Below are 20250 nucleotides of genomic sequence, written 5' to 3'. Positions count from 1 at the left end.
AGAACCAAATCAAAATTTCACCATTCTGAAGCCCATGATTAGATATAGGATGGACTGAACCTCATGTAAAAGACTTAAAAAACAAAACAAAACAAAAAAACACATAACTTGTCTGATCCATCAACTACACACCAAGGCTTTAAGTCGTATAATAAATACATTAATTCTTTTTTCTTGAGTTTTCTGGAGCAGTGAGTAGTCTACTATATCAATCTTCTTACAAATTTCATTTCATCTGACAAGTTTTTAGAACTACATCTTTTCATTTTAGTCATACTGTCCTCTCTAAATTGTAATTATGTAATGCACATACAACTTGGGGAGGGGAATACTTCAAACTACATACAATGCTCACCAAAACCTACTTTAGTTACCTATTATTAACTTAAAGCCCCTAAATATCTAGATATTCTTTTATTATCTTTCTTTTCTACTGGTGACTCAGCATTTGCATGAACTTATGAAGCAAAGAGGAGTCCATGTGCAATGCTCGATTCTGTAAGAGGTCTTAAAGGCACAAAACTTACTTTACTATATTGACAACTTCCCCTGTATTTTTCTGGAGAAGATACTCTAAAACTTTTTACAGAAATTTGTGGCAATCTTTCACCTAGGTTCAAGGCTAATTTGGGCATCTGAGAGGATTGTCTCCACCACCACACCACCACCACCCAGCAGGAGGTACATATAAAATTTACAACCATATTTTATTACCATAGTAACAAGAAACTACCCAGAAGATGAACAAGTTTATAATTAATAATGGGTACTGAAAGAATTACGGGGTTATATCTTTCTCCTTCTAACTTCTACAAGTTCACTTTTTAAATTTTCCCATTTTTCCAAACACAACAACAACCACAAACAATACTTAATAAGAATATTACCTTTTCCATTACAAAGTATTCCCTCCATAAACAAACACCCAAATCTAAACAAGCACCTCATCTACAGGAAATAAAGGGAATATTTTTAAACATTCCAGAAGTATAAACTATGCTAAATCCACACTGTACAAAAACTTACCCAGAAAACTGTTTTCCTTATCAAAGGAATTTTAAGGGGGAAAAAGAGAGGAAGGAGAACCCACAAATGCAGCACTGAACTGCCATAGAAAGATCATATTCATTTCTGAATGAAGCACAATTTACTGTCTGAGGTAACACAGGAAAATCTGATTGAATACTGACATCAAAAACCTTTAAAATTTTAAAGTGGGGTAATAATATTTTAAAAAAAATTATTAGATAATGAAAAAAATATGGCTAAAAAAACTACCTCTGACATGAGTGAAAAGAACAAGTTATTGGAGAAATAAAAGAAACCAGAGTACTAATTAACTTAAACTAAGTCGTAGGTACCTGGTAGTACTTTTCAATGTAGGTCATGCCCGACAGCCCAGGCTTGCCTGCAACTCTGAGCACCTGGATGGATATGCAATCTCAATCTCACTCTGATAACCTCCCATATCTGATCAGTGTGCACCATAACACCTTCAATAAACCACTTTTAAGGGCATGATATATACAAATTTTCATCATAAAATTTAACTATTAAAGATTCCAAATAGAGTTGCAATACAATTAAATATTAGAATAGATGTTAGGACATATTTTTGTTTTTATTCTTTGAAAAGTCACTAAATAAATTTGACAAAGAACTTACACAAAATATGACTTGTTCATGTTCTTAAAAAAAAGATTTAAAATTTTGTCTCAGGTTTCTTTTTTCTTTTTTTTGTTTTTGTTTTTGTTTTTTTGAGACAGGGTTTCTCTGCGTAGCTTTGCGCCTTTCCTGGGACTCACTTGGTAGTCCAGGCTGGTCTCGAACTCACAGAAATCCGCCTGGCTCTGCCTCCCGAGTGCTGGGATTAAAGGCGTGCGCCACCACCGCCGGGCTCAGGTTTCTTTAACTGTGTCAATTATCACAATTACTGAACACACTAGGCTTGTTGAAAGGTAAAAAGTATGAAACCTAAGAGAGCACATAATAATGTGTTAAAAACACAGTCTGGGGACTGAAGAGATGGCTCAGTGGTTAAGAGCACTGGCTGCCCTTGCAGAGGACCTCAGTTCAGTTCCCAGCACCCACACGGTGGTTCACAGCTGTCTGTGACTCAAGCTCCAGAGCACCCTAGGCTCCACTCTGGTCTCTAAAGGCACCAAGATGTAAATGATACACATACATACCTGCAGGCGAAGACTCAGATACATAGAAATAAATCTTTTAAGACAATGTTTTAATTTTGGACCCAGCATTAAAGCTACCTACTAATTATAATTAGCCACAGAATAAACTTATTCTGAAATTATATGAGTTCCTACAACTCTAAGACCCTGGATGTGAGGAAGTGGGGCACCATAAGGACAAATACAGGTAACTCTGAATTCAGTGTTCTGTATTCAGCTTACTTGTAATATTGTTTCTGTAAAGCACTCATTTCCATTCTTAAAATCTGCTCAACTTTGGCAGGAAGAGATTTTTCCACATCTTTCTTAACTCTGCGTAACAGAAATGGCTCAAGCTCCTTGTGGAGGCTTGCATAACCATATTCTCTGCCTTTGCCATGTTCTTCTTCAAAATCTTCCCATGAAGAGAACCTAAAAAATTTAAAGAACAGTTACTGAAAATAAGCCAAATTGTGTATTAGAGCTAAAATTAATCACCTCTATAAGTCTCCCACTCAAGAAGTCCCTCCTATACATACATACACAAATATAAATATTTATGTGTGGGTATATATATATATACATATGCAGATATGAGTGACTATGTATGATCCAACCTGAGATACAGAGTGCCTTCAAGGCTAGCCTGATCTACTCAGGGAGTCCCTAGCTCAAAACAAAAAGCAAAACAAGGGCTGGAGATCAAGCTCATGTAGACTGCTTCCCCAGCAGGTGAATTCCACCAAAAGATGAAATGAATAAAGTTATAATTTGTATCTTACATAAGTGTTCATGTATTCATACGTATGAATAAAGTTGTGATGACTTCTTGAGTTAAATCCAAGGACACACAGAGTTGTCACTAAAATGTTTCTCAAAAACACCATGTAAAGTTCAAGACACACTGAGAAAGAACGGGTATGTGACCTGTGACAACTTATTTAGCCTTTTTTGGTCTAGTTTTCACTTACAAAGTAAGATTACTAGCACACTCTGAGGGTACTGTAGCTTATCCTATTAAATATAAAGAACAGTATTATTCTAGTTTTCCAAGCAAGGTATATTTTGCATATGTGAAAACTCAATGAAAATTTATCGGGCTAAAGGGATGACAGAGCAGGTCAGAGAATCTGCTGGCTCTTCATGGGACCTGGGTTCCATTCCCAGACCCACATGGCACCTCACTCCAGTTCTCTAACGCTACTTCCAGGAAAAATCAAGCCCTCTTCTGGCTTCCTCAGGCACTGAATGCACATGGTATACAAATATATATATATGCATGCAGACAAAACACTCAAACACATTAACATTTTTTTAGTGTATACACTGTAGTTTATCTCTAAGAACTTAAAAATTCAAATTACAAGTCCAAAAATTATTCCATCCCATTTTTTTTTCAATTTTAGTGATCTGTGACCCATTATCATTTAAATCACTAACCTGATGCCCTAAATTTTTTCCCAACTGAATCTAAGCATATAAAACTATGTATATCCCAGGTTGTCTTACTTTTCTGGCATAATGAAATGTAGCAATGACCAGAGCTCTTTCAGGGAGTTTTGTAGAGGAGTTCCAGTGATAAGGAGACGATGATTAGATTTAAAATCAATTAAAGTTTTATACAGAAGGGAATCATCATTTTTTAATCGATGTGCTTCATCAACACCTATAAATGCCCAGTTTAGACCACCAAGGAATGCCTTAAAATGAACAAAAGAATAGTTAATATATTTAGAGAAATAATTCAAACTTAACTTTCTCATTTGATTTGAACTGAAGATTACTAAACAAAGCGAATTAAAATTAGAAACTAAACCTGGCTGTGCTTACACGCGCCTTTAATCCAAGCACTTGGGAGGCAGAGGCAGGCAGATCTCTGTGAGGTCGAGGTCAGCCTGGTCTACAGAGTTCTAGGACAGAAAGGGCTGTTACACAGAGAAACTCTGTCTCGAAAAACCAGAAATAAATAAGCAAATGCATAAATAAAATTAGAAATTATCATTTAAATATTGTTGTTGTGTTGTAGAACATGCCTTTAATCTTAGCACTTAGGAGGCAGAGGCAGGCAGATCTCTGAGTTCAAGGCAGCCTGGTCTACAGAGTGAGTTCCAGGACAGCCAGGGCTACACAGAGAAACCCTGTCTTAAAGAACCTGAATGAATGAATGAATGAATGAATGAATGAATGAATGAATGAATGTTTCAAGACTTAACTGTAATCCTCAAATCAAGTAACTTACCATTCAAAATAAAATTTTTTCAATGACTAACTTAACCAACAGAAAATGGAGAATATCAGTCTGTATTAGCTTATACAATGAGTAAAAAGGAAGGAAGCTGATATTACCACCTCAAAATTTTATTCACAATTTTTAGTCTAAACCCAACAAAGGTCTCTATAAATGCCAACTTCAAATAGTGTCATGCTCCAAGTGTGAGTATAATTAATCACATGACTTCTATAAACAGCAGCTTTCTAATACATGAATTTAGGTCTCTTGAGACGTGAAACAGAGACAAGCCTGATTCTGCTATTAATAGCTGAGTTACATTAGACAAGTTCGTGATACTTTTTGAAAACTGACTTTTCAATAAAGTAGAAATAGCAAATACAAACAGGCAAGAATTAAATAAGACAACAGTTACAAAGATTTGATGTAAGTTTCACTAACACTGTTAGGTAATGTCCTGGTAGTCTGAGGAACTGTTTGGATCAGACTGGCTTGCCTTGGCTGCTAATTACTACAGGAGGGCTCAGGCCACCATAGGTGGCACCATCTCTAGGTAGGGGATCCTGCGCTGTGTATGAACTTGACAGCAAGCCAGCAAATGGACTTCGCCATGCTTTCAACCAAGAGTCACTGCTTGAACTTCTGCCCTGATTTCCTTTATGATGACATAAGGTAATGAACCCCCTCCACCCCGACATTGTCATTGGTCAGTGTTCTATCACAGTACAAAGTAACAGAAATGAAACTACACTAACAAATAAATTCCACCTAAGTAAGAATTGGTAAACTTTTTCTAAAAATAAGAGATAAATATTTTAGACTTTGCAGACCAATGTGCATGGTTACATCATTTCAATACAACCCTTTAAGGAACTCCTCTAAAATCTTTTTAAAATATAAAATTAATTCTCAGCTCAATGGCCATTTAAAAATTAAAAGCCTCAAGGTTACTGTTTGCAGACCTAGTCTATGACTTAAATATCCTTTCATTCTGACCACAACACATGATACAGGAAAACTGACACTAAACAGGAAACACTAACATAAGAAATACATACCTTATCCTTCAATAATATTTCATAAGTTGTTAAAAGTATATTAAATTTTAACCGTTTGGTCTGGGGATGCATCCATTCATGAGTTCTTATCTATTATGAAATTTTAAAGACAAATATAAGAGAGCCACCAAATAAATTATATTTCTACTTAAATATCTAAAATGAATGAAAAAGTCATTTAAAAGACACACACAAAAAGATACATATGTAATAACAGTTAGCAATTCTTTATAAAATCCAACATTAGGTATGCTGAACTAAAACATTTTATTAAAAGAATGGAGCAAACCTAATTTTATTATATTCCTTTCACTAAAGTTCCCACATTTGGTGAAACAAATAATTCACCTAGTAACTGTTGTGAAGTATTTTAAGATGTGTTACATTTGTTTATGCTGTAGAACACTTGTTTTAATGATACAAAGGTGTGTTGCATTCTTTTATGCTGCATTTGTTTAATTCTGTGAAGCTGTGTTACTTTGCCTGCCTAAAACACCTGATGGTCTGATAAAGAGCTGAACAGCCAATAGTTGGCAGACAGAGAATAAATAGGAGGAGAAATCTAGGAAGAAAAGATCGAGGAGCAGGATAAGGAGGAGTACTCCAGGGGCCAGACACCCAGCTACACAGCCAGCCACGGAATAAGAAGTATAGAAAAGTATACAGAAATAGAGGAAGGTAAACGCCCAGAGGCAAAAGATAGACAGGATAATTTAAGTTAAGAAAAGCTGGCTAGAAACAAGCCAAGCTAAGGCTGGGCATTTATAAGTAAGAAAAAGTCTCTGTGTGTAATTTATTTGGGAATTGAGTGGCGCCCCCACCCCCTCAAAAGAGTCAAAGAGCAAAGAATAAAAACAACCAACTACAAGTAACATTTATGGATGAAATATAGCATCTAAGTTTTATCTCACATAACTGCAAAGAGAATAATATATAGAAGTACAGATAAAAACAGATAAGCAACCAGTTAAAATGGTAAAACTTGAGGAGGGTATATATGAATATCTACTACACTCCGCAAACTATTCAGGAATATTTGGAATTTTTTTTTTTTTTTCCCTTGAGACAGGGTTTCTCTGTGTAGCTTTGCGCCTTTCCTGGAGCTCAGTTGGTAGCCCAGGCTGGCCTTGAACTCACAGAGATCCACCTGGCTCTGCCTCCCAAGTGCTGGGATTAAAGGCGTGCGCCACCACCGCCCGGCCAATATTTGAAATTTTTAACAAAAGAAAAATGTAATTCATATATATTCATAATATGTCCATGTGTGAGTGTGCTTGTACATGTGTGTGTGGCACATGTCTATAATGCTAGTACATAAGAAACTGAAACAAAAGGATTCCGAGTTCAAAGCTAGCCTGGGCCAAAAAATGGTATAGGGGTGTGTGTGTGTGTGTGTGTGTGTGTGTGTGTGTGTGTAGGTGTGTGTGTGTACATTTATATATGTATACATATATATAACATACATATATATCCAACTATACTTGAACCAGGTATGATTTTCAAATTTATTATATTTATTTATTTTGTTTGTGTATATCTGTATGTATGCAGCGAGCGGTCAGAGGACAATTTAAGAGAGTCAGCTTTCTCCTTTTCCCCTGTGAGTGCCAGGAATCAAACTCAGGTTATCAGGTTAGGTGGTAATCACCTTTACCCACTGAGTCATCTCACTAGCCCCACAACTTTATTTTTATTATAACCAATTAAGCATGTGGTAGGCACTTATTTGTGGCTAATTACATGTTAGAATTTAAAGTATGGAGACAAAACAAAAAAAAACATTTATACTAAAAGATAAATTTGTCTACCCTTCTAAATTTATAGAAAAACTTACCATGTTTCTGCTGTTAATGTCACCTAAATAAACCACCGCATTCATCTGAGATGCCCATGTCTGAATCTCCCTTTGCCAGGAAGTGAGAGTGGAAAGTGGTACAACTAATAGAAAAGGTCCATACAATTGATGTTCATGAAACAAATAGTTGAGAAACGAGATCGTCTGTATTGTTTTTCCAAGGCCCATTTCATCAGCAAGTATGCAACTATTTCCTCTACAAAGTTAAAAACAAAAATCCATGTATGCAATAAAGATCTAAATTCATGAAGAACTGTTTTCATACCATATGCTCCCCTTTATATGAAGTTGTGTAGACTGAAACTGTAAGAGGCATTCTATGCAATACACTAATTCTATCAGCAACATACATTAATAAATACATGTCAGTAACATTATAGGAAACATAAAATGAATAACTAATATGTAAGGCTAGATTTTGTTTTAATATTAAATATTATTAGTCTTAGTTAATTACAAAGCCAATATTGCAATTCATCTACCAGTAGTTACTGGTACTACAGATGTTAGTAAGTAAAAAGTATCTAGGAAGAACAAAAGTGAAAAAAATATAGCTAAGCTGCAACCTAAAAAGTTGTGGACTCAAGAATAGGGACCACAGGAGGCAGGGAAAAGGTAGAGGACTGAGTGGTTATTAGAAAAAATTAGGGAACAGAGAAATATTCAAGGAATAGTGTGGATGGCAACGTAAAGTTTTTCCAGTTGAATAAAAACATTTAAGAATTGTAATCATCAAATAAGTTAAACTCAAACTTTATTAACAGAAATCATCCCTAAATTATGTATTTATAAAATCTATTCTTACGCCTACAGCTTGTCTGGTGTTACCATTAATCCCATCCATGTCCTTCCTCATTATGTACACTATGGAAAGACAATGTGACAGCAGTAAGGGACCTGGCACCCCATGCCTCTACTAGCTGCAGCTTTCTGTACCTTGTGAAGGAAGCATGATGATACTGTGCAGAAACCATCTCTTCCCTAGGTAGGCATGGTGGTGTACACCTATAATCCTAGCACCTGAGGTGAAAGGGAAGGATCAGCCAAGGCCATCCTTGGCTGCAGAGTGGGGTTGAGGTCAGCTGGACCATATGAGACCCTGCCTCAAAAACCAACAGAAAAACAACAACAACAACTAAAGCACACCCTTGAGTAGACTGAAAAATTAAAAAAGAAAGTAACTTATCAACAATCAGGGCAATATATTGGTTGACTAGAGATAAATCCTAAACCTCTTACCTCTCTAACCAATTTTTAGTGCACTGTCTATGCAGCCAATCTCAGGGACTGGAATCTCACCATCAAGAAACCATTAACATCCTAGAGTCAGGGCTGTGAATCTAAGGATGTGAAAAGATCCTAAAAACTCTCAAAACACTTTCCATTCTGACATGCCTCCATGAACACATTAAAATGAAGTGAAATAATGTTTCTATGTTGCCTGCTGCAGACCCCAAACCAGACGTGTGCTGCTCCCTGAACACTAAACCTCAAGCAAATACTGTTTTGCTTGTGGAAATCTGATTCCCCTAAGTAGTTATTAGAGGAAACTGACAACTGGTTTAACATTTAAAGAAAGGACTTAGTAACCTTTGAGGATAGGGAAGTCTCATTCTTTCAATGTAAGTAGATAACTCAGAAGACACTTACTTGCACCAAGAGTGAGCAAGCCAATTTAAACCATTCAACTGATAGTCTCTCAACTCTAAACCCTCATGTCCTCCAATGTAGGATGGTTGCTTCTTCAGAGCTACAAATCTTGGTCTTTGTTTCAATACCTTTGGTCAGAATAAATATCAATATGTAGAATTACTTAATATAAGAAATCGTCAAAAACGATGAATGTCATTTAGCCTATCTTTCACCATAAAAATTAACATTTATTTTAAATCATTTATTTCACAAGTTCTATGATTCAAAATGTCTGAGAAGTCAAGTACAATGGTATACACCCATAATCCCTCAACTCAATAGATGAGACAGAGAAGACTATTTCTAAAAACATGAGGCATGAGGATCCTGAGCTCTACAATAGCATGGACAAGATAATAGAATCCCAGTTCAAAAATAAATAATAGTTTCATCAAAATTATTTACTACTAACCAATTATACGCTTCACTATCTGATACTCTAAGTTCTTGCTGGTAATAATATTCCACATATATCTCCCGGAGATATATATGTATCTGATGATGCATTTGTACATGGCTAATTTCTATGATTCCAGCAAGAATGTAGAGTAAAATGTTTGGTCTTTTTTTAAACAAAAAAATTACTAAGGAACTAATTCAGTTCCCAACAGTAAGTACAGGTCAAGTACTTCATCATAAAGAAGGAAAGTCAAATTCATTCATAACCATTGCTCCAATGTAATAAAGTAAGTAGTATCTTACTTTATTACTAATAATAATATTTTTATGTAAACTATTTAAGTTTCAAAACTCTGGGGAAGGTAGTCCTAGTTTCTCATGAGTGTGTTCTGACTCTGATCTTACTTTCAGCAACATCTGCTGCTTTTAACCAAACATACACCTCCAACTTCAAGGGAAATGTTCTCTGTTCAGTTTCTCCATACCACCATCATTACCACCAATTTATCATATTTTAAACAGAGTGCCACTAGAAGAATCTCAGTTTCTCTAAAAGGCATATCTAAGTACTCTTTCAGCCTATCTGACATCAGGATTCAACTCTCTATAGAGGCTTATAACTTAACACCTTTGCATTATTTTAAAATGTCAGTACTCACTTTGCAATCTTTAAAAGGAGTCGTTTTTGACTGATTCCTGCTAAAATATTCATCGATGCATGTCTGAAACTTTTTGGAAATGAGAGCTCCATCCTCCCAGCTGCACTCTGAGTATGGAAGCCCCTGCCATTTGCAATAATAATCAGGAAGACCAGCTGCTGATTTTTGATTGGAATGAGCTTTGAGATGAATCAGAAATTCATTTTATTTAATTATGTGAGAGGTATACTCAGTAAAGGCTACACAAGTGAAAACAGATCATCTACATTACAATATTAATAAGACCAAGCTACTGTATTTTATGTGTAAACAGTAAACTTCTGGTGTAGATGTAACCAACCGTCTTATTAAATAAGAAACACAGAACCAATGTAAAAGAGAAAGCCGAGAGGTCAGAGCTCAGAGCTAAAATCTCACCCTTCCTCCTGCAGTGCTCCTAGCTTCCTGAAAGAGACCTATTTCCTGTCTGTCCGTCTTTTCATAGTCTTTTGTTCTGCCTTCTCATTGGTTGTAAACCCAAACACGTGACCGCCTCATCACTGTCTGTATGTACAGCCTCCCAGGTCTTAAAGGCATATGTCTCCAATGCTGGCTGTATCCCTGAACACACAGAGATCTATGGGATTAAAGGCGTGCGCCGCCGCCGCCGCCGCCGCCGCCGCCGCCGCCGCCGCCGCCACCGCCACCACCACCACCACACTCTGTCTATGGCTCTAATAGCTCTGACCCCCGGGGAACTTTATTTATTAACATACAATTAAAATCACATTTCAGTACAATTAGAATACCACCACATTCTGGTGTTTGCTTACATGACTTCAAGCAAGATAAAAAGTCTAAAGGCAGCCTTGGGAGTATATACTTGCAACCCCAGCTACTCAGGAAGCTGAGGTACGAGGATTCTGAGACTGAGATCATCACTGGCAACATAATGGGATCCCATCTCAAAAACACACCAAACAGATAACAGTTTATCAAATTTATTTACTACTAACCAATTATACGCTCCACTATCTGATACTGTTTGTGTAGATCATCTGTAAGTTCTTGCTGACAATTATAATATTCCACATCTTCTGGAGAAGCATTTTTCAGCCTGAAAAATTTTAAAGCAACAACAGACTTCAGATGTTCCTCTAAATAACTTTATCGCACTGATAATTATCTCTTAGACAAGCTCCCACTGCACCCTTTAATGGAGTAAACCAAGTCTGAACAGTGAAGAACCTGAAAACATCACTAGTCATTTTATCTTCTCCTTGGCAAGCTAGAAACTGAACCCAGGGCCGTGCACACTCCAGGCAAGCATTCTAACAGTAAGCTATACATCCTGAACAACATCATGAAACAGTCTGTGTGATTCTTATAAAAGACAAGGTCACACCTGAACTTCACGGTGACAGAAATAATAAAGACTATAATATTTGAGGCTGTCATTCTTAGCTATGTATTTCTTAATACCATAAAGCTTAGTTAACTGTAATCTTCAACTATTTAAAAAAAAAAAAAGGATTTTTTTACCATCGTTTTGTTTCCTGATCTTTTTTCTTATAATTATCCAATTTTTTCATCCCTCTAACATTCTGCTGCTTGAGAGTTTCTTCTGTCTCCCAAGTGTTGTGGATATGTGACCATCCTTTCCATTTGATTAAATACTGTATGTCTCCTGGCTCTTTGTTTTTTTCGAATCCTGCATTTGGGTCACCATCTGCTTCAACAGCATAAATGGTTGTAGTAGCACCAGTAGCTAAAGACAAAAGAAAAATCCACGTAATACGGTTACAGGATTATTTTCTTCCAAATATAAAGTTTCAAGAGTGTGTACAAAACCACTCATTAGATACGCAAACTATTTAATACAAAAAAGTATAGAAAATGTCACATATAAATAAAGGACATCTAATTCAACCCTCTCTTGAGCTTTCAAAACAGGGAACACAGGCAGTGTGACAGCTCCGCAGACGGACACGCTCGCTACCAAGGTCACCACCGAGTGCTGCCTCCCAGGACTCACATGACAGAAGGAACCAACCCACAAGAGTCGGCCTCCAGGCACCACATGAGCCATGCAAGGTACATACATCCTCAGACACGTGTGCACACAACACACATCCTCAGGCACGTGTGCACTAAATAATTGTACATTTTTTTAAATTAAGTAAGGAAAGCCAATTTTTCAAAACACAGTGGGATACTCAACAACACACCCATTAACATATGGTAACTAATAATTTGTTAATTGCTATTTTAATTATTTTACTTTCCAGTTACATTAAGCAATAAGAAGCCCATATATTCAAGACATAGGGGGAAATTGTCAAAAAAAACAAAAATTCTTTAAGTATATAAAGAGAAACAAGTGATTTAAAATATAAGAAAAATGCAAATCTACTAAGTTAAAAAACTTCCCACCCCTATAATACAAGGACAGTGTGGTCGGGACATTTTCAGAGACATGTCAGCTAAGCATATTGTGACAGCAAATATGCTAAATAAAAGAAAATTCACTTTCTTTGCTTTCAAAACTGGAAAGTCTTTAAGAAATACTGTCCTTTACTGATAAAAACTTAATGAGCAGCCGGGCAGTGGTGGCGCACGCCTTTAATCCCAGCACTCGGGAGGCAGAGCCAGGCGGATCTCTGTGAGTTCGAGGCCAGCCTGGGCTACCAAGTGAGTTCCAGGAAAGGCGCAAAGCTACACAGAGAAACCCTGTCTCAAAAAAAAAAAAAAAAAAAAAAAAAAAAAAAAAAAAAGCTTAATGAGCAAACCATACAATATTTTTGCAAACATACCTCCTCTTCTCCCAACTCTGCAATCCATAAACCTTTCTATTGTTTCAAATTCCTCCTCCTCAGGTTGAGGAACATCCTCTCCACAGACTTCCAGGAGGTCATCGGAGTCTGTTTTCATGTCCTCGTCCTCCTTGTAGCTCACATTGACTGTGGCTTGGCGACGAGAGCTTCGCTTATCATTATCATAATCTTCATCATCCTCATCTTCAGATGAGTCAATCTGCCTCTTTTTCTGTCCAAGAATTTTTTTCCCATTTTTTGACTTAGATCTGGAGAGGGAAAGAGGAATAATAACAAGTGTTTACAGAAACATTGACATAAATTTTTTTTTTAAGAAACTATACCCCCCCCCAAAAAAAAGCCCTTCTCTAAAGGACCATTTTTTAGCTTCAAAACACAGAATACTATACTCACCTACTTTGAGGTTTTCTGCTTTTGACTTTGTTTTTTGGCTCATAGTCAGATTCTGTCTCATCACAGCTACTTTTATCTCTCTCTTCTTCAGATTCTGAATCTGAACCAGACTGAGATGGAGATCCTGACCCAGACATTTGCCAATCTTCACTGTACATAAAATATTTTTATTTAGATATTAATCATAAGTAAATTACATTACTAAAATACAAGCATGATGAAAACTAACTACAGTCTATTATTTCATTGAATATAAAGAAAACTACTGGTTTGAACCACACTGAAAGATACTAAATGTCAGCAGAGTAACAATGAGAAGTACTTACTTTGTAAAGATTTCTCTATTAACACCACAGTGTTTTACTGATTTATTTAATCCTCAAATGAAAGAATACTGTATGAACAAATAGTTACAGGTTTGTATGCTACACTGATCTTTAAAAAACAAAGGGGATTCCTTCACCCCTCTCATTTTTTTTTAGAAAGTGTAATTTCTAAAAAACACTTCTTTTGGTATAGAAGCAGTGGCACAGCGTGGCAGAAGTCTAGGTGATCCGGCCACAGGGAGCTGCATTCACCAATGCATCCTGCTCAGTGGTGCCACACGCCACTGGCAGGGTTTTGTTTTGTCTACACATTGGGGAATCAGGACTTTGAGCAGTCCAAGGGGAAGATTCCACCCAAGCACGTAAACAACAAGTGAGGACCTGCACATCTGGATGACAGTTTCTTGCCTCTGGAAGACCCTTCTCTGGGAGAGGACTCTGCATTGTAGTGTACTGAAAACACAGCAAATGACTCATGGGCTGTAGAAAAAAACCATATCCCTTTCTGTGTATGAGTGTTGTGTGCATGTGTGTATATCTGTACACCACCTGGATTCCTGGTGCCCACAGAGGCCAGAATGGGGTGTCAGGATCCCTGAGTCTGGAATTACAGATAGTTGTTAGCTACCATGTGGGGGGGGGAGGGTATTGGGAACTAAACCACTGTCCTCTGTAAAAGCAACCAGTGCTCTTAATTGCTGAGCCATCTTTCCAGCCCCTAAACTGATTTTTAAATAATAGTAAATGTTCTGTAAGAAAAAAATTTAATTACAGAAGAATGTAACACAGACATTAAACCACTCCCAACAGTATCAACTCAACCAACATTCAATGAATAATGACCTTTATGACCTTTATTTTCCCTGTTTTAGTCTACTTAGTTTCTTTTCAATCAACATGTACAGAAAAATATTGGGTCTACATGTTAATATTTTGCAATTATATAAAGTTCAGATGAAGACACATATTAGACTCTTACACTTGAATATCCCTAATATGAAAATCTTAAATCTTGAAACTTTTGAAAAGTTTCAGATTTGAGATTTTGGAGATTTGGAGCTTAGGTTACAGGTACCCAAGAGGTAAAGCATATGCAAATATTCTTAAATCTGCTAAATTCTAAAACCTGAAATACTTCCAGCCACAAGCATATGGTAACAATATATAACCTGTACTCTATCCTAACTCAGGTCATGTTGTTTTTGTTCCATGGCTTGATATATGCTACATCAACTATGACTATGAAGAAGTTAACAGATTATGAAAACACATAGTAGAAGCCAATTGTTTTTATCTTGGGGTCTTTTTAGAGCATGGACACTCAAAGGAGTATTATGTAGGACACATGGAAAAAAGTCTTCCAAATAAAATTTTAAATGTAATTAATTTTTATACCCAATCAAGTCTACGCATCAAATTACTCATTTATTATATGTGTATGTCTATGCTAATTGAGAAATTAACAGCCCAATAAAAGATTTCAATAGCCGAGAAGCACCACAGTTGAAAATACAATATTGAGTTTTCACTGAAACTAGAATACAGGGTAGTTCAAGTTTCAGTGCTTTTGTGACATGTGTTTAGCCTTATGTTTGATCATACAAATCTATAAAACAGATCTGAAGAAATTAGACACAATGCAACACATCAAGACAAAGACAAAACATCACATAGTAAGGCTTACAGAGTAAAACTACATTATCCAAAACACACCTAGTAACGGGCATGCTGAGACAGGTCAAAGAGAAACAGAGATACAGAGATATCCAAAGATACAAAATCAGAATTTTCATAAACTTAAAAGTATGAATCTTAAGATTATAAACATACAAGGACTGTGAGAAAAATAATAAATCAAAACATACATAGAACAAAGTAAATATACAGAATACCCAAGACAAATAGAAAATCCTCAGTCAAAACATCAGAATGAAAAACCAAACCAATAAAAATGGATCTAAGGTGAGAAAGTATTGTTACTGCTTTCTCGGTCAGATTTTGTGGAAGTTATAATGAGTTTCTAAGTGAGTTCTGCAGAAGTGAACTTCATGTGTAGATGAACAAACTGTATGAGTCTAACACAACAACAAACTCAATCAATTATCCTACGATCTTACAGGCTTATCTCCCAAGTTATAAAAATATCTGGAAAGTAATATTTTGATATCATTTAAAGTTTCTTTACTTCACAAATATATAGGAATGGAGAGGTCACAACAGATAAAGAGCTGGCATAAAACAGACCTCAGCTGGTCACAGAAAGACAAATGTTACGATAGTGGCTTAAATTAACTTTGAAAACACCATGAACTAAGAACTTCAGAAACGACTTTTTGAAAGGAAATTTACAAAAGAAATACAAAACATTGGCCGGGCGGTGGTGGCGCACGCCTTTAATCCCAGCACTCGGGAGGCAGAGGCAGGTGGATCTCTGTGAGTTCGAGGCCAGCCTGGGCTACCAAGTGAGTTCCAGGAAAGGCGCAAAGCTACACAAGAGAAACCCTGTCTCGGGAAAAAAAAAAAAAAAAAAGAAATACAAAACAATATTATTTCCCTGGCATTAAAACCATCAGCTGAATACAATACATACTCGTTATGCTTTTTCCTCTTGACCTCACTAGAGGAGTCATCTGAGTCTTCGCTGCTAGAGGAATCCTACAGAGAGTAAGGACAGGGACAGTCACCACAATCGAATCTAACCAAGTTAGCAAAGTTTCACTTGCTATGCTAGTTAACATTCATTTTGTAACAATACCTGTTTTGTTCCATGTTAAAAGCATCCTTATTACAAATTGAGACAATGGAACTGAGTATGACAACATCAGCATTTTGAAAAATTCAGACCTAGCTAGCATCATAGAGATCATTCATTACTGTTGCAGATTACAGATTCAATAAAATCTTGAATTGGTATTTTTTTAACTTTATTTGTAGAAACATCCAGGTATTCTTGTCAACACATAGAAACATGTTTATTCTTTTAAATTTTATTCTCATAATACTTCAATAATTTGGGGTTATTCAATAGCCAATATATGAAATGAAATGTATCCATTGATAAACAAATTAAACAATTGGTTATGTACACACAAGGAAATACTATTCGGCCATACAAAGTAAGGAAATGCAGTCATTTGTGGCCAACATACATGGAAGTGTAGTTCATTAGCTTAAGTGAAATATGTCAGATATAAAAGACAAATACTGCATGTTCTCATGTATAGTGAAAGCTAAAAAGCTGCTTTCAGAGAAGTAAAAAAAGAAAATAGTGGTTTTCAGAGCTGTGGATCAATCAAGGAGGGCTGGAAACAGATGGTTACTAAGTACAGCGTACTGCTGAGTAAGAGTGTGATGCTAAGCATGATACAGTTCATGACAACTGATCATTTTATAGTAACCAGTAGAGAAGATTCTGAATGTTCCCAACACAAAAACACAATGCATGTGTGAGGTAACAGGCATTCCGAGAACCTTTGTCTACTTCAGTGTGTGCATGCATTGAAATGTCAGAGGACGGACTGTGTGAGGTGTGACAGAGTGCTTCCCTATGCACAAGGCCCACTGCCATAGTGCGACACTAGTATACTAGTCATAGTGTCTCCCCCCAAAACAAGGACAACTCCTATGTAGTAATTAAAAATAAAAATTCTGGAACTGGACAGACATGTTGAGAGTGCTTGCTGCTCTTGCAGATGGCCAGAGTTTGGTTCCCAACAGCCATATGGGGTTGTTCACAACTGCCTGTAATTCCAGCTCAAGGAGACCTGACAGTCTCCCATAGCCTCTTTATGCATCCCCAGACAGACACAGACACACATACACTGAATGAGATGTCCCCTATAATCTTGGGCATTTGACTACTTGGGCCCCAGTTGGTGGCACTGTTTGGGTAAGTTTATGAAGTGTGTCCTTGCTGGAGAAAGTATGTCACTGGAGGCCAGCTTTGAGGTTTCAAAACTGGGCCACTCCCAGTTTGTGTCTCTGCTTCTTTATTCATGGTTTAAGTTGTGAACTCAGCTTGCTGCTCCAAGTGCCATGCCTGCCTGCTGTCATGCTTCTCCATTGTAATGGTGATGAGATCTTATCCCTCTGCAACTAAGTCCCAAATAAGCCCTTCTATAGGTTGGCTTGGTCTTGGTGTTTTATCACAGCAACAAAAACCTAAGACATGTACACATAAATAAAAATAAATCTTGCCCCAAAAAGTGGCATATATGCCAGTAATCTTGTAAAAAAGTAAAATAAAATAAAATTTCTTTAAGTATATTGACACTAGAATACACAAATATATACAAATATATACAGTGACAGAGAGTAAAGTAATCCATAGTAGGATATGTCTATAGTACTATATTGTATATGGACTAAATATTAATAAATTTCAACAACATATACCAACTGGGAATACTTCAGATCAAAGTACCATGTGAATGAGTACACACAGGTGCTGGTTACTTTTTGCCAACTTAACACAAACTAGAGTCAACTGGGAAGAAGAACCTCAGTTGAGAAAACACTTCCATCAGATTGCTACATATGGGACATCTTGAGTAATGACTGATAAGGGACGGCCTAGCCTAAACACATGTGTTGTCACCACGGCAGGTCCTAGGAGATATAAAAAAAAAAATAGCTGATGTAAACTTGTACAACCACTGTGGAAATCAGTATGGCGGTTTCTCAGAAAATTAGGAACCGAACTACCTCAAGACCCAGCCATCCCACTCTTGGGCATCTACCCAAGGAATGCTGATTCATACCATAAAGATACATGCTCAGCTATGTTCATAGCAGCACTATTTGTAATAGCCAGAACCTGGAAACAACCTAGATGCCCATTAACGGAAAAATGGATGAAAAAAATGTGGTACATATACACAATGGAGTACTACACTCAGCAGAGAAAAACAATGAAAGCATGAAATCTGCAGGCAAATGGATGGAACTAGAAAAAAATCATCCTGAGTGAGGTAACCCAAACCCAGAAAGACAGTCATGGTATGTACTCACTCATAAGTGGATTCTAGATATAAAATAAATAACAATCAGACCACAACCCATAGAACCATGAAGGCTATATATATATAGCATGGAGGACCCTAGGATGATTGTGGCTTATAATAAATTTCAGTTTTACTCAATTATTGAAAAAAAAATAGTCAAATGAATGGAAACACATGAACTATGAACCAAAGGCTGAGGGGCCCCCAGCTGGATCAGGCCCTCTGAATAGGTGAGACAGTTGATTGGCTTGATCAGGTTGGGAGGCAACTAGGCAGTGGAACCAAGTCCTGTGCTCACTGCATGAGTTGGCTGTTTGAAACCTGGATCTTATGCAGGGACACTTGGCTCAGTCTGGGAGGAGAGGACTGGACCTGCCTGGACTGAGTCTACGCAGTCCTCGGGGGAGGCTTTGCCCTGGAGGAGGTGGGAATGGGGGGTAGGCTGGGGGAAGGGGAGGGTGTGGGAGGGGGGAGAACAGGGGAACCCGTGGCTGATATGTAGAACTGAATGTTATTGTAAAATAAAAGGAAAAAAAAAAAGAAAAAAAATACCAACTCAAAAAAAAAAAAAAAAGTAGCTGAACCGTAAGCCTGAAGAGCAGCCACTCAGCAGCACTCTCCCATAGCCTGTTTCAGTCCCTGCCTCCAGGTTGTTCCTGGCCTGACCCTTTCCTCCCCATGCTGCTCTCTTAGTCAGTGTTTATTACAACAACAGAAACTCAACTAAGAAAATACACAAGTATTCTAAGTAACAAGCCCAGGCTCATGGTACAAAACCAGTATGTCTATATCCATTGAAATGTGTGTGCCTCTACGTGTGGATACAAAATAGTGGAGGTGGGACCTGAGAAAAGGCCTCCAAGTCACAAACTTTGTGCCTCGGTCTCACAAGTTCTAAGATTATAAACACACACTACCACGCCAATTCAGCCTATTTAATTTTATTTCTTGGAATAAATTTATTTCAAATAGTTAATATTTCTTGAAATTCCACCTTTGGCTTCTCTAATTCTTATTCTGAAACAGTGTTTTCCTAGGTATGGTAGGTTGGTCTCAAGCTCATAATTTACAATTCACATTGCTTTAGCCTCTTGAGAGCAGGGACAGCAGGCAGGTACCACCAAACCTAGCTATTTTATGTTTGGCTGTGATGAGCAAATGTACATAAAGATTCCACTATTTGTTATTAACCTTTGAAAGTAGAAATATTGGTATAAAAGAAAAAGATGTCTATATGCCAAGATTCTTGATCCATGTATCTAAATACAGGGACTCCTTCTATTCATTCAAAGCAATCGTATTTAGTGAGTCAGTCTGCTTTTAAAGAGCAGCTAGCAATGAACTTACCTCTTCTGATCCACTGTTAGATGAAGCTGGATGCTGCTGCTGTGGCTGCTGTGGCTGCTTCTTATTAAGCATTGCAGATCTCTGAACAGCCAGAATACTAGGGTTAGATTTCCAAAACTGTACCAGAAACATAAACCAGGGAGAGCTGAAATGTGGTTAAAAACTATAGTTCTAACATTTACACCCCTCAAAGTAAATCATTTTCCTCATTCATTATATAAATGCAGGTCCCTGCAATACAGTAAAATAAAATGCAGAGTTTCAAGTGAATATGAGAAACTTATGGCATGTTGGATTTTGTATGTAA

The 20250-nt window shown here is 37.0% G+C and overlaps 1 protein-coding gene across 2 annotated transcripts in view; it reads right to left on the bottom strand.

Moving 5' to 3' along the window:
* The window catches only part of Chd1 (chromodomain helicase DNA binding protein 1), an 80729-nt gene that overhangs the window by 36983 nt on the left and 23496 nt on the right, over positions 1–20250 (bottom strand). Inside the window, exons 4-15 of one of the 2 annotated variants that reach the window (XM_028866571.2) lie at positions 19944–20060; positions 16184–16248; positions 13268–13417; positions 12854–13122; positions 11583–11808; positions 11057–11157; positions 10062–10240; positions 8962–9089; positions 7291–7507; positions 5457–5546; positions 3678–3868; positions 2412–2600 (exon numbers count right to left, since the gene is read on the bottom strand). In XM_028866571.2, coding sequence (XP_028722404.1) covers positions 2412–2600; positions 3678–3868; positions 5457–5546; positions 7291–7507; positions 8962–9089; positions 10062–10240; positions 11057–11157; positions 11583–11808; positions 12854–13122; positions 13268–13417; positions 16184–16248; positions 19944–20060 — 1922 coding nt within the window. The remainder of the gene's footprint in view (positions 1–2411; positions 2601–3677; positions 3869–5456; positions 5547–7290; positions 7508–8961; positions 9090–10061; positions 10241–11056; positions 11158–11582; positions 11809–12853; positions 13123–13267; positions 13418–16183; positions 16249–19943; positions 20061–20250) is intronic. The other variant, XM_028866572.2, reaches the window with a different exon arrangement.

The sequence above is a fragment of the Peromyscus leucopus genome, chromosome 8a (assembly GCF_004664715.2).
Source record: "Peromyscus leucopus breed LL Stock chromosome 8a, UCI_PerLeu_2.1, whole genome shotgun sequence".
NCBI lineage: Eukaryota > Metazoa > Chordata > Mammalia > Rodentia > Cricetidae > Peromyscus > Peromyscus leucopus.
Note: the sequence above shows the minus strand (reverse complement) of the source record. Positions and strands in the feature narration are given on the sequence as shown.